Here is a 15,251-nt window from a genome sequence, read left to right as displayed (position 1 = left end):
AAACAAAAAGTTTGTAAAAATAGTATTAATAAATAATATCAACTTATTTTTTAGTTCTATTTCTGAAATATTAGTTTTTAATGTTTTTTTTTCTCATTTAGTACAAAAAATAGAAGACAAAGTAAATAGAATGAAAGGTGATACGAGGTACAGTATGATAATATAATTATAAGAATTATATGATACAATTTTATTAGGATCTTCAAAAATGAAAAATGAAGATAACGTATCTATACATAGAAATTATAATTTGCATCGAGAAGTTAGCGCGTGAACCTTTACGCGGTGAGCCGATCTTGCGCCGCAGAGCGCACTTTTAAAATATCGATATCTTGGCCAAAAATAAACTTACAAACAAAATTAACATGAAGTAAAACTCCCTAGTGTAGTTGGTATATTTAATATAAATATACCAACTACACTAGGGAGTTTTACTTCATGTTAATTTTATTTAACTAGATGGTATACAGCCAACCTTCGGGTATTATCCCGTTTTATTTTTAAACTTACAAACATTTTCGTAAGCTCAAAATGTTCCTTTTGAGTTCTTCTATCATTATTGTTAATTAAAGTATAATTGTTTATAGCTTAAATTTGCTTGAAACCCTTATAAACAAATTAATGTACAATTTTTTTAAGAAAATTATTACTTCAAATGAGTATAACTTTAAAACAAATGAAGATCAAGTAATTCAACAAACTCTGTTTGGAAGCCTATTAATAAAGCTTTAAAATTACACCTTCTAAAGCTCATTTGCGTGCATAGAAGCCGAGTTACGATCGGTAAAGCTTCGAAAAATATTTATTTTGCAATTTGCATTGTGCACTAATTTTACAATATCTTGAGTTCTAATTGTTGGATTTAAGTTTAGTAAACGTTTTTTTCTTCGTTTTTTTTTTATTAACGAACAAATTTTATTTAAAACATTCTTTTTTATCTCTTTTAGTCTATGAGCCAGAACCTTATAAACAATTTATAAACAATTAAATTGTTTATAACAATTTTTTGACTACTCGGATCGAAATCCACCGTCGAAATTCGTAATCAGCAACCAAAAATTCATAAAAAAACCGTTGAGTTTGTCCATCAGAATTGAAAAGGACACGGTGACCTCCATTTGGCGCCTAGACTAATAATGACAAATAATCGAAAAAGTAAGGAAATGTCATCTTATTCTTCTTTTTATTTATCAAAAATAGTTCAAACGTACCCAGGTAATACCTAGGAAAGCATTTCCTAGATAAGCAGTTCTATTAGTTGTGAAATGCGATTGTTCCTAAGTATTGACAAGAAGTTCCTATCGATAAGAATTACTTAATAAGTAGCCCAATAAATGACCGTTTTGGAGTGTAATTTCCGGGGGCAACTCCGAATTGTATGAAAATTTGGATTTAGGTTCTACTTACCCTCCACTTCAAAGTTGAATTTGTGCCGTTGGTTGCTTTTACTTGGGGGTGACATTTACCCCTTCTCGGGGGGTGCAAAACGCGTGTTTAAAATAAGGCCGGAAATGGATAAATTGACTTATTTTAAGCACCTTTTGTTCTATAAAGTTTTTTACGTAAGTCAATACTTTTCGAGTTATTCGCGATTTAAAATGTTGATTTTTCGACAAAAAAACTATGTTTTCAGACCGTTTTTCCCAAATAACTCAAAAAATATATATTTTATCGAAAACAATATTTTTAGCTAAAGTGTAGCCTATAAAAAAACGAAAAAAATGGTGTACCAGTAAAGTCTACAAATTAAGCAGAAGCAAAGTTGTAGCTCATGAAAAATACGTTCTTATTCGTCTAATTCCAAATATAATAATTCAACGCGATATCACCGAAGAAAGAAGCGTTTTTCGGGAAAACCTTATTAATATTTTTAAGTATCGAAAAAAAAAGCTTATTATTTGTTTTTCACAAAAGTTTACAGCATCAAAAATAAACGAGTTACACTGAAAAAAAAAAGTTGGCCCCTTTTTTTGGTAAAAAAAAAATCGTGAAAACCTCGCTCTATTTAGCACCTTAAATGAAATTAATCGTTTGGCGTTACCATCTATTTTAACAGTATGTGTATTGTTTATATGATCTGTAAGTTTGATTGGTTTGAAGTGCTTATTTTTAAAAACATTTGGTTTTATATTAAAAAAAAATTTTCTAAAAATTTTTGAAAAATTTCATTTTTTCAAAATAACTTAAAAGTATTAGTGATAAGAAAAATCTTAAAGAATAAAAAAATGTAGGTTTTGCTATTATAAATATGCTAGTTTCATTTTGTTTCTCCGTAAGACAAAAATTGGTTAAGATATGGCTGTTCAAAATTTGCATACACTCGTGATTAGTGACCCATTGAAGCTTTCTCAATTATAACCCTTTCAAAAATAAAAACTTTAAACCGGTGAGACCGACAGATCATATAAAAAATGGATAGGTAAGTAAATTGTTTGTAAAGCGGTAGCGATTAATTTCATTTGGGGAGCTAAACACGGCGAGATTTTCATGATTTTTTACAAAAAAAAGGAGTCCAACTTTATTTTGAGCGTAACTCGCTTATTTTTAATGCTAAAACTTTTGTTAACAATTAAAACAAAGCTTTTTATAAACACTTTAAAAAAGTTTAAATGCGTTTTTCCCGAAAAGTGCTTAATTTTTCGGTGATTTCACCTTGAAATATTCGATTTGGAATTAGACGAATAAGAACGTATTTTTCATGAGCTACAACTTTGTTTTTATTCGATTGATAGACTTCACTGATACACCATTTTTTTGGGTTTTTTATAAGCTACACTTTTGCTAAGGATATTTTTTTCGATAAAATATTTACTCTTCGAGTTATTTGCGAAAAACCGTCTGAAAACGTAGTTTTTTTGTCGAAAAAATCAACATTTTCAATGGCAAATAACTCGAAAAGTATTGTCTTACGTAAAAAACTCTATAGAACAAAAGTTGCTTAAAATCAGTCAATTTATCCATTTCCGGTCTTATCTTGAACGTATGTTTTTTCACCCCCGAGAAGGGGTGACTGTCACCCCCCAAGTAAAAGCAACCAACGGCACAATTTCAACTTTGAAGTGGAGGGTAAGTAGAACCTAAATCCAAATTTTCACGCAATCCGGAGTTGCTCCTGAAAATTACACGGTATCGCCGAATTTCCCGTTCATTTACTGGGCTAAAGGCAACTGTTTAGGTATCGTTGGTGAAATCGGGCAATTGTCGCATCTTATTAAGTTCAAATGGCTTAAAATATGTAATTTAAAGATCATGTGACCAAATTCTGTGGCTAGTTTGAACTACAATGATCTAGAGCAGCGGTTTCCAACCTTTTTTAGCTTGAGGCACACTAACTTAAAAATTCGTTCAGCCACGGCACATTTGGGTAAATAATCTCTAAAATGATAGTGAGTATAATCAAATTTCGCAGTACACCTACAGGGACTTCAGGGCACACCAGTATGCCGCGGCACACTGGTTGGGAACCTCTGATCTAGAGTATAACCTGATGATGGTCTGATTAAACCGAAAACGTTCGTTCTGTGATGTACTTTTAGCCCAATTTGGATAATTTTAAAAGATTTTTTTAATAAAAAATTTTAATAATTTTTTTTACTTCTTCAGTATTTTTACTATGGTATACAGCCAACTAGATGGATTTTCCAAAGTTGTAAGTATAATAATTATGTTGTACATGCTGATGCCTCCAAGAGCGAAGCATCATTGTAGTTGCAGCGAAGTAAGGTCATAGGTTATATCAAATTTATATCTATTTAATAAAAAAGTCTAAAGTCGAAAGTAAGTATACGTATTTATTACGTAAGAAATATAAAATAATAAAATAAATTAAAATAAAATATAATAAAATAAATGAAAATAATGGAAGGCATGACAAAGATGTTGAAGAGAGGATTAGTAAAACATCAAAACTATTTCATGCAGTAAAAAATAGCTTCTTAAACAAGAAAGAAATTACAATAAAAACCAAACTAACTGTATTCAACACCATACAATAGACCAGTGCTTACATACGGCTGTGAATCATGGATATTAACTAGAAAACTAAAGAGTAAGATACAAGCCCTAGAAATGAAGTACATTTACGAAGAGTTAGAGGAGTGACAATGAGAGAGAGAATAAGAAACATAGATATACGGAGTGATCTTAAGACGAAATCAGTACTTAAGTACAATGAAGAGAAACAACTAAGTTGGTAGGGACACATGAAAAGAATGAAAGACAACATACCGGTGAAGAAAATATGGGAAGCTAGGATACAAAAGAAAAGAAATAGAGAAAGACCTAGAGAAAATTGGGATAAAGTAGTCGCTAAAATCATCCAAAAGAAGGGGAAAACAAAAGAAGAAGCAAGCAGATTAGCATACAATAAGAAACAATGGTCAACATTTGTACACACGTGAATAGCCGTGTCAGTCCCGACACTGAAAGGTAAAAGGGACTCAAAAGACTAAATATATTATACATATATTTTATATTTTACATACTATAAAATATAAAATATTCAGTGTGATAACTATGCTTCTGAAATCTGAAGTATGTTTCAAAATATCGATCTTTCGTTTTGAGAACGATTTCTGGAGTGGATATCGAAACGTAAAACAGTCGTTAATAAAAAATGTAATTTTTATTACACCAATAATTGCTTCTGAATGCTTTTGCATAATACAACCCTGCATGAAATATCTATCCGATATTGTTTAATTCTACAAATCGAGTGTTATCTCTATTATGCAATTTGTTACAATTAGTTCAGCATGTTTAAAATATAATGATTAGGATGCAATTCTCGTGATAAATTATTACAGATTACCCAATTTATATACATAAATCGAAAAGGTCACGGGTGGGATTGAAATGATTACGAACACTGTAAATAATTATTTTTAGCGCATCTATATATTTATATTATGATCCTAATTATGATCGTAGAGGAAAAACAGGAAGATAGATGTAAAAATCTGTTATGTTACGCAGTCGTGATTGTTCTCTCTTGCTATAAGTACCTACTCCTTTTTCATTCGATATAGAATTCTATTATGTACAAGAAAAAAATATATCAGAATAAAAATGATCCAAAATAAAAATTTCGAAAACTGTAACTGATGAGTAGGTAGAGAAAAGGATGGTAAACAGACAAAAATTGAATTCGATAGTACATACTGTTGTGGTTATAGACCTTGGGCCCACAACTAAAAAAATTTTATAACTCTGTCATGACACTTTTTTTTATTCAGTTATTCATGTCAAATAGGACAACTTTTCTATTTCGGAAAATTCGGGAGGGGTTCTTTTGTAAATATAGAGGTTTCGAAACTTTGTTGCTTCCAACAACTGGAGTACCCTTAAAAATTTGTCTCCTGAAATATTGGCTACGATATACTGAAATAAAAGTTACTGTAGGGGAGACCGGGGCAAAACGGAATACTTAAGAAAGAAAAAATCATAGAAAGAAAACTAAACTGTGTATTCAAAAATAACAAAGTCACACAGGATCACCTGCTATTAAACTTATATAACTTATTTTATTTATAATCCAAGCTGCTTAGTTATTTGGTTATAAAGAACTTAACTTATCAGTCCGAAATTCCTATTTTGCCCCGGTTGCGGGGCAAAACGGGAAATGCTACGGGGCAAAATGGGAATGTATTTTAGTCAGGCAGGCAGAGTTCACAAATATGAGCACCTTGGCCTTCATCCTCAACATCTGCGCAGGAATTATGAGTCCATCCATGGCAGACCCTACACACTACCCATCCTTCAGTTGACTGCAAGTATCTTCTGATGAGTCAGTGTCCATCTCGCTTTCTTTGATTTTTTTTATTATTTTCAGTTTTAGTCAGATTCTTCTTACAAAGTTTAAATGCTGTAAAGTAGTGGCAATTTAGAAGAGCGGGGCAAGATGGGATAATATCCCGTCTTGCCCCGACCGCTTTGCCCCAATAGACATCATTTCAAATAAAATTAGTAATTTCTAACGAAAAAGGTATAAAACGGTTCACAGCATGCAATATTAAAATTCAGTAACATATCTATCATATTTGAATGAAACACGTGATAAAACTTGCTTACTCACCTCATAGCACTTCTATAAATATCACCAAAATTTTTAACAAAACAAAAGAAAACGGATTTTATGTCTGTAAAGAAGCATGTGACTAGAAGTTTCTTTCTAATGACTGAAGCGAGTCAACCCACGTTCGTTCGAATGGCGCTATTGCCGATATTATGACGAGTATAAGTTATGCACACCGATGCATTTCCCGTTTTGTCCCGAGCCTCGTTTTGCCCCGGTCTCCCCTACCTATAATATATCTCTGTTGTATGCATTGAATGATTAGTGATTTAAAAACAATTGGCTAATTATTCTGATATACCAAATTATCTAAGCTAAACCATCATATTCCATATATAATATTTTACAGTTAGTAAAAGAGTTACAGTTAGTTTTGGTAAAATATTTCATAAAAGGTATTCCATAAATTAAATCACATATTCTGGGACCAAAAATAGTTCGATTGAACCTAACTTACCTTAAAACAAATATGCACACAAATCCTCCCCTATTTCCTCCTATATACTAATAAAACAAAAATAAAAAAAAGGGCTAAACAGCCCTTTGAAGTTACAAAATAAAAATTGATTTTTTCAAATATGTGTATCGAAAACTGTTGGAGATTTTATATTGAAACTGGACATGTGTTCTTATGGCAGGAATAATATGACATCATAATATGACATCTTTAAAAAAATTTTTGACATCCATTTTATTAAGTTCAATAAACAATAGGGCTTTTCATCAAGTACAATTATTATTGTACTCTTTTAGGTATTCACTACTGGGTGAATACTGACTGTGTCACTTTCTTAACACTCATATATAGTGCTTTTCATTGATTGTCATTTGTTTCGAGCTCCTGTCATAATATGTTGACAGATTATACAACATATGACAGAAGCTCAAAACAAATGACAATCAATGAAAAGCCCTATATAAGAGTGTTAAGAAAGTGACAGTCAGTATTCACCCAGTAGTGAATACCTAAAAGAGTACAATAATAATTGAATTAATTTACTTATTAAATAATTAAATTCATTTAAAGAGTACAATAATAATTTGAATGAGTAATTAGTTTCTATTAGTGTTGTCATCAAGAGTGTCTGCTCTTTTTAGTCTTCTGTTTTGTAGGGGTGTCAGGAGATTGGTGACCAATATGTTTGGGTGAACCTGCAGTCTATTGTGATACTTGGAGCACAGACAAATGGACGGCGTTATGCAGAAAGCTACCAACCCTCAATATATCAGATATTGGGTTGGATGCATATTTGGACAACAAAATACGAGTTCTGCATTCTGTAAAAACTTACCACCTCTAGTTAATATATAACCTATAAAACTATAAATTTATCTGATATTCTAATTTGCAGAAACCTACCAACCCACTTGGTAGTATACTTTTAATTTACAGAAACCTTCCAACCCACTTGGTAGAATTTTAATAAAGCGCCACTTGCATCCAAGTGACTTGGTAGCTTTCTGCAAATATTGGGGATTTCCATTGTAACTGTACATCTAAATGTGCAGAAAATGTTTCTGTTGAAAGTCGAAAATATGAATTTGAGAGGTTTTGGTCGCTAAATTCATATGATGCTTAAACTAATTTTATTGCTGCTAGTGTATCCGAGATTAAAAAAAAGGTCTTATGGTAGAAATATTGAAAAAAGGAAATTATCTCGAATTTATAAAATAAAGAACACAACAGTGTGTAGAGAAATGTTTATAAATACTCTAAAGGTAACTGCATTTCGAGTAAACACTGCTTTAAAGAAATTTCATGGTCGGGCTCTTATTAGTGATCAAAGAGGTTTAAAGCAGGGAGGCAAAAACAAATTAGCAGATGAACGAATTCAAGCAGTTGTTAGTCATATTAATAAAATACCTATATACAGTTCACACTACCGTCGGGAACAAACAGAGGCGAAATATTTACCACCTGGTATCACTTTACAACAAATGTATGACATGTACAAGCAGGAAGAAACCAATCCCGTAAGCTTAATGTCATACAAGAACATATTCACGAAATTTAATTTGAAAATAAAGCCATTAAAAAAAGACACCTGCAATGTTTGCGATACTTTTAAAATGAAAATAGATAATGAAAAGGATGAAGAAAAAAAGAAGAGTTCAAGCAGGAACATACGAAGCATTTGCAAGTTGCAGAGGAGGCACAGAAAATGAGAAGAGATGATTTCAAGATAGTGACTGAACAAACAGATCAAGAGTGTTTAAGTTTTGACTTGGAAAAAACCCTACCGCTTCCCAAAATACCTACAGGCATCGTATTTTATAAGCATCAGTTGTGGGTGTATAATGCAGGAATACATACAGTGCTAAAGAAAATAGAGGATACTGCTACGTTTGGGTAGAAGGTTCAGCTGGAAGGGGCGCCCAAGAAATAGGCTCTTGCCTTATAAAACATGTTACAACTAAATTAACTCCAGAAGTCAAACATTTTACGCTTTGGTGTGATTCTTGCGGTGGGCAAAATCGAAATATTAAGTTAATACTTATGCTTAAATCAATTTTGCATGGGACACACACAAACCTAGAAAGCATTACCGTAAAATGTCTCTGTTCTGGTCATAGTTTTTTGCCCAACGACACTGATTTCAGTGATATTGAGTCGGCTCTTAAACGACAGCAAAGATTATATACCCCAAATGACCATATTGAGGTAATGCGTTATATAGAAAGCAGAGACCATTGGTAGTAACCCAAATGCACGTCGAAGATTTTTTAATCGTAATAAACATTGAAAAAAAAAATTGCTAATCGCAAAGTGACCGAAGATAAAGAAAAAATTAATTGGATGAAGATTAGGACAATCAAAATAGCAAAGTCTGACCCATTTAGGCTAATGATACAACAACACGATTTTTCACAACCGTACCAAAAAATTTCTATCAAAAAATCTTTTTAAGATATAATTGCTAACGAAGAAATCTTTAGCGATTTAATATCACTGTGGCCTAACGGGAAGCCTATCGCTGAGGCGAAATTACAAAAGTTAAAGGAAATGATGCGCCTTATTCCTGCTGATGCATTGACTTTTTATCAAAATTTGCAGGGTGCCAATATAACTGAAGATGTTGAGGGTTACAATGTCAATGTTGAAGATCTAGATTTTGAAGTGGATGAAGTAGATTAATATTAGAATTTATTAAATTAATACGTTAAATATTCGTATCCTTAACTTCCTGTAAATAAAAATAATTTTTCTAACTTTACTGTTGTTTTTTATTTAATATTGTTGGTATTAATTTCCCACTTTGCAAAATGCATTTCTCTTTTTAATTTACAATTAAAATATTTAAACATGTAGAAAATACCAAAATATTTATCAGCAGTCAAAAAAAAGTTACAAAGTAGTAGCAACATATCCCTACAGATTTTTTAAATCAATAAAAACTTTAACTTGATTATCTCAGTTTGCCACTATTGAGGGTTGGTAGCTTTCTGCATAACGACGTTAATATCTTTTGTGATGGACTTGAAGATCGCTATATACAGGGTGGTTCATCTTATTTGCCTCGGTCTCTGTACGGAAAACCACTTGATATTTAAAAAAAATTTCTTCACAGAAATATACAGGGCCTTTAATACTGCAATCTAAAAATAATGTGAATTATACAGGGTGCTCCAAAAAAGAGTGGTAGATCAAAGTTATATTTTTTCTTATGGAATGCCCTATATCTGATGACATTACTGAATTGGCCTTAAAAAAGAAGCTATACTTTCATAAGGGTTCGCTATACCTAAATACAGGCTGTTTTGATTTATTTCGATTTTTATGAAAATGTAAGGTTTTAGAAAAAAATAAATATCTACGAATCTAAGATTCAGTAACAAATTATTTCTTGGATTTTAATAATATACTATTTAGGATACTTAAACAGATGCTTACTGCAACAAAATTTCTTACAGGGTGGTCAAAATATGAGATTGTTCTATTAACAAATTTAAGCTGTAATAACTTACTTATTTTAAATGGAACACCCTGTATCTTACTAGTCTATCGAGTAGAAAATTTACTTAGCTTTCAATCTATATTAGGGTTTTCTATATCTATCTTTTACAGGGTGGTCAAAATATTAGATTGTTCTATTAACAAATTCAAGCTGTAATAACTTACTGATTTTAAATGGAACACCCTGTATCTTACTAGTCTATCGCGTAGAAAATTTACTTAGCTTTCAATCTATATTAGGGTTTTCTATATCTATCTTTTACAGAGTGGTCAAAATATTAGATTGTTCTATTAACAAATTTAAGCTGTAATAACTTACTTATTTTAAATGGAACACCCTGTATCTTACTAGTCTATCGAGTAGAAAATTTACTTAGCTTTCAATCTATATTAGGTTTTTCTATATCTATCTTTTACAGGGTGGTCAAAATATTAGATTGTTCTATTAACAAATTCAAGCTGTAATAACTTACTTATTTTAAATGGAACATCCTGTATCTTACTAGTCTATCGCGTAGAAAATTTACTTAGCTTTCAATTTTTATTAGGGTTTCCTATACCTATCTCCCTTCATTTTTCAAATATTTAAAGATTTCCTAATTTGTAAGCTTTAAAAATTAGAATTAAGTACCTACCTATGTCGTGGATATGTACAACACGTCACCAACACCGGCAATATACTTAAATATCTTAGTCAAGATACTTTCGTTAATAAAATTCACATTTTTATCATTTAATCACAGAGTGTTCTTATTTTAAATGATATACTCGATATTCTATTCTTTATAATGGAAGATATTTAAAATCTTTTTAATTCCATGTAAACATTCTCAATACACATGTTGCGATTCAAAGATTCAAACAAAAAGTGGTGTTCTTAAATTTACTTAATACCCGTCGGTTTAAGATATGGAAAATACTTATACGGAATGAAATATAATTTAAATATCTTCCCGAATACGGCATCTAATATAGGGTTTGCAGTTTAATATAAACATATTATTCAATGTCACATGTAGGCCAAAATCAACTAAAATAATACAACACTCTGTGTGATTACATGATAACAATGAAAATTTTATTAATGACAGTATCTTGTCTAAATATATTGCCGGTCTTGGTGATGTGTTGTACATAATCACGACATATAGGTACTTAATTCTAATTTTTAAAGCTTACAAATTAGGAAATCTTTAAATATTTAAAAAAATGAAGGGAGATAGGTATAGGAAACCCTAATAATAATTGAAAGCTAAATAAATTTTCTACGCGATAGACTAGTAAGATACATGGTGTTCCATTTAAAATAATTAAGTTATTACAGCTTGAATTTGTTAATAGAACAATCTAATATTTTGACCACCCTGTAAAATGATAGGTATAGGAAACCCTAATACAAATTGAAAGCTATGTAAATTTTCTACGCGATAGAGTAGTAAGATACAGGGTGTTCTATTTAAAATAAGTAAGTTATTACAGGTTGAATTTGTTAATAGAACAATCTCATATTTTAACCACCCTGTAAGAAACTTTATTGCAATAAGCCTCTGTTTAAGTATGCTAAATAGTCTATTATTAAGATCCAAGAAAGAATTTGTTACTGATTCTTAGATTCGTAGATATTTATTTTTTTTTTCTAAAACCTTGCATTTTTATAAAAATCGAAATAAATCAAAACACCCTGTATTTAGGTATAGGGAACCCTTATGAAAGTATAGCTAATTTTTTAAGATCAATTCAATAATGTTATCAGATATAGGGCATTCCATAAGAAAAAATATAACTTTGATATACCACTCTTTTTTGGAGCACCCTGTATAATTCACATTATTTTTAGGTTGTAGTATTAATGGCCCTGTATATTTCTGTGAAGAAATTTTTTTTAAATATTAAGTGGTTTTTCGTACAGTCACTGAGGCGAATAAGACGAACCACCCTGTATATTATTGTTGGAAATGTACCAAGAAGCTTTGCACAGTGTGTACGTTTCAGTTAAATTATTATAGTGGTACCATTAGTTAAACTTGTTTTAAACTAGGAAGATTAATTCAAATTTACTGCACTGTAATGCTTGTTTGCAATTGGTCGAACCTTAGGCAAGTTTACTCCACTGTTATGAAATTTTGACATTATTGGCATTTCATTGTCATAGATTGTCATATTCTTTTAATTCATAGATTTTTAGTCTGCTTTTATACAGATGTGTAACCAGGATGATCCTAAGGGGGGGTTACATCTACTTGAAGGTCTCTGGGGGGTATGGAATAATAATGGTGTTAAGCGTATAGAGCTCAAAGTACATTTAAAAGGGGGGTTATAACTCCTAAAACCACCCCCTGGTTACGCCTATACTTTTATATAAAAAACAATTGTTTTTAGAACTCTTTAGCAACAAATTTAGTGGTATAATATAATATTTATGGATTACCGTTGAAGGCAGACATGATCAACCAAAAAGAAGATGAATATGGTGATTTTTCTAGTGACATTATTGGGTGTGAATCTGTCCTTTGAGTTTACTCCTCCTGGTTTAAAAACAGGGTATAGTACTTTTCAATAAGCCAGTTTTTATCATGATACAGCTTATTTTATCGATAGAGAAAATCCACCACATATTTGTAAATGGTTAAGTAAGATTATAGAGACCTGGTAATAATATGAAAATTTATTTATAATTTACATTTTGTTAGTTACTCTGGCAGGTACCAACACTATAAAATACTGGCTTGTCAAAAAAGTAGTAAGAGGCAAAAAAGTTTTAAAAAGATTGTGTTTAACTAATGGTATCTGGTATCACAATAATAATTTAAATTGGAAGTTACATGAATACTTGGGGAAGGGGGGGTTTAAGGGAACCAAACCCTCATAAAATTTTTATAAGGTGCACAAATTTCACTGTTATTTTTTTGGTGTCCTGCCACAAGAATGCCACATGTCCAGTTTTAATATAAAATCACTAAGTAACAGTTTTTGACCAAAATTTTCGATATATTGGAAAAAATCAAGTATTATTTTGTAACTTTAAAGGTCTGTAACTTCTTTATGTGCACATTTGTACTAAGGTAAGTTAGGATCAATTGAACAATTTTTGGTCCCAGAAGATGTAATTTAATTGATGACTTGCCTTTTTGTTACACCCTGTATATTGAAACAAAAGTTGAGTACCTATATGTATATCACTGTTGTATGTACTGAATGATTATTATCGATTTGAATATAGTTGGCTAGTATTTACTAATACTTAATTATTCTTATATCCCATATTTTATAAACTACCCATATTCTATATTATTTAGTATCTAAAAGTAATAGGTAGGTAACTACAGTTAGTAAAAGAGTTAAGTAGGTATATTTAGTTGGTAAAATATTCCAAAAGTTGAAACATCCTAGATTTAAGTAGTAAAGAAGAAAAACAATATAATAATTAATAAAGAATTAAACAATTAGTAATAATAAAATGAACTCTATACAGTGGCGGATCTACGGGGAGAGAAAATGGGGAAATTTCCTCCCCTAACAAGGTCCAAAATTAAAGAAAAAATTAGCTGATGAAACTTACAGACAGACAAATTCAACCCAATAAACACACTAGTTAGAAAAATTAAGGGAACTTAATGCATATACCTAAGTTATTATTTACGTCTTAAACAGTTTTATGTATTTTGGTTGGTGTTTAATTGGTTTAAGTCCCCCCCCCCAATGCAAATTGCCCATCCCAAGGGGTAAGATCCGCCACTGACTATATAAGTGCATCATTAAGAATTTATATAATTCAATGTTTTAAGCATATTTTTAATAAAAAACAGGAACTGTTGATGTGTAAATAAGTAAACAATTGTTTTTATGAACATCTTATATAAAAATAATTATCAAATGCAAAATTGTACATTTTGGCCAAATCTATTTGAATTCAAATTGTTTACAAAGCACAGTTGATGTGCATTTTAAACCATTATAAATGAAAGTGTTTAACTAATACCTAATTAATATTTTGGTAGATTAAAATTTGAATAAACTTTATGACATTGACGAGGCTGCATATAAATATTTAAAATATATGTTGATTCTGGTTGATTTTATAGTTTTTACTAAATTATATCCCAAGTTCATTTGCCCTGATGGGAGGGTTGACCTATTTATGATTTGATTGAAATAGTGGCTTAAAGTCATGACAATACAGCTTAGTAATAATAAATCGTTTAAATGGTTCACTTGAACATTGTGGATAAGTGGATATCCTTAGTAAATACGCTAAAAGGGGAAATAAATTTCATCAATAAAATGTGTTGACAATATATGACAAGCTATATTTATCCACCTGTCTCAAAAGTGAGGTTAAATAGCCTTTAATTGACAAATACACGTATGGGTGTACCAAATAAAAATTCCAATCAACATAAACAAAAATAAACCAGTGTGGTATTAGTATTAATACAGGTCACTGAACTTACCAATTGTAAATAAAAATACCCAAGCTGAAAAACGGACTACGTCTTTCATACTTTAAGGTGTTTGAAAGGTATCCATGCCAAATCCTTTAAAATAACTTCAATAATGTAATAATTGAGGACACTTCGAAAATGTACATTAAATTATCTGGGATATATCATCACTTCACTACGAACAAGAAACAGTTCTTTCTTTAAAACGGTTTCAAAGAGTTTTCTTTTGTCGATTTATATTTGTCTAAGCTTGAAATTTTCACTCACGTTTATTGGATTAAGAGAAGACCGGACATTATGTAAAGTACAACTCCTTGGCTTAAAATGCTCATAACATGACTACACTACGATTATTGACCGGGAATCCACTGTCTTGCGCCTCCAGACTGCCCCTCCCCTGTTTTCAGGGTCGCATTAAATATTTTTCTCCGAAATCTTCCTATAGGGCACTACAGCAGTGAGATTCGATATGCACAGGGCCGGATCATCCCTACGAAGACGAAAGTAGCTGTACAGCTGTGCGTGTGTCACATTTGCAACTGAACTAGATGATTTAAATGAAAGTAATTTTAATTGAGTAAATGACCATTCAGATCCTTGTTATGCAATTTAAAAGATATTCAATGAATTGCGTCTTGATTGGGTCAATAAGAACTTATCAAGTTGAAATTATCTATATTCATAAAGTTGAAATTATCTATATTCATAAATATTTACGCCTTTACTACTCTACATAATTAAAATGTTGATAAACTACTTATAAACTCATTTTATACTCACA

General features: G+C 30.9%; 1 protein-coding gene across 2 annotated transcripts in view; it reads right to left on the bottom strand.

Moving 5' to 3' along the window:
• The window catches only part of LOC114330029 (transmembrane protein 132E), a 260,229-nt gene extending 245,204 nt beyond the window's left edge, over positions 1 to 15,025 (bottom strand). For both annotated transcript variants that reach the window (XR_003652410.2, XM_028279327.2), the window contains exon 1: positions 14,480 to 15,025. Coding sequence is in view for 1 of the 2 variants with exons in the window: in XM_028279327.2 (XP_028135128.1) it covers positions 14,480 to 14,528 (49 nt within the window). In the remaining variant the exon portion in view is untranslated. The remainder of the gene's footprint in view (positions 1 to 14,479) is intronic.
• Positions 15,026 to 15,251: the final 226 nt, after the last annotated feature.

Source organism: Diabrotica virgifera, chromosome 1 (genome assembly GCF_917563875.1).
Source record: "Diabrotica virgifera virgifera chromosome 1, PGI_DIABVI_V3a".
Taxonomy (NCBI): Eukaryota; Metazoa; Arthropoda; class Insecta; order Coleoptera; family Chrysomelidae; genus Diabrotica; species Diabrotica virgifera.
Note: the sequence above shows the minus strand (reverse complement) of the source record. Positions and strands in the feature narration are given on the sequence as shown.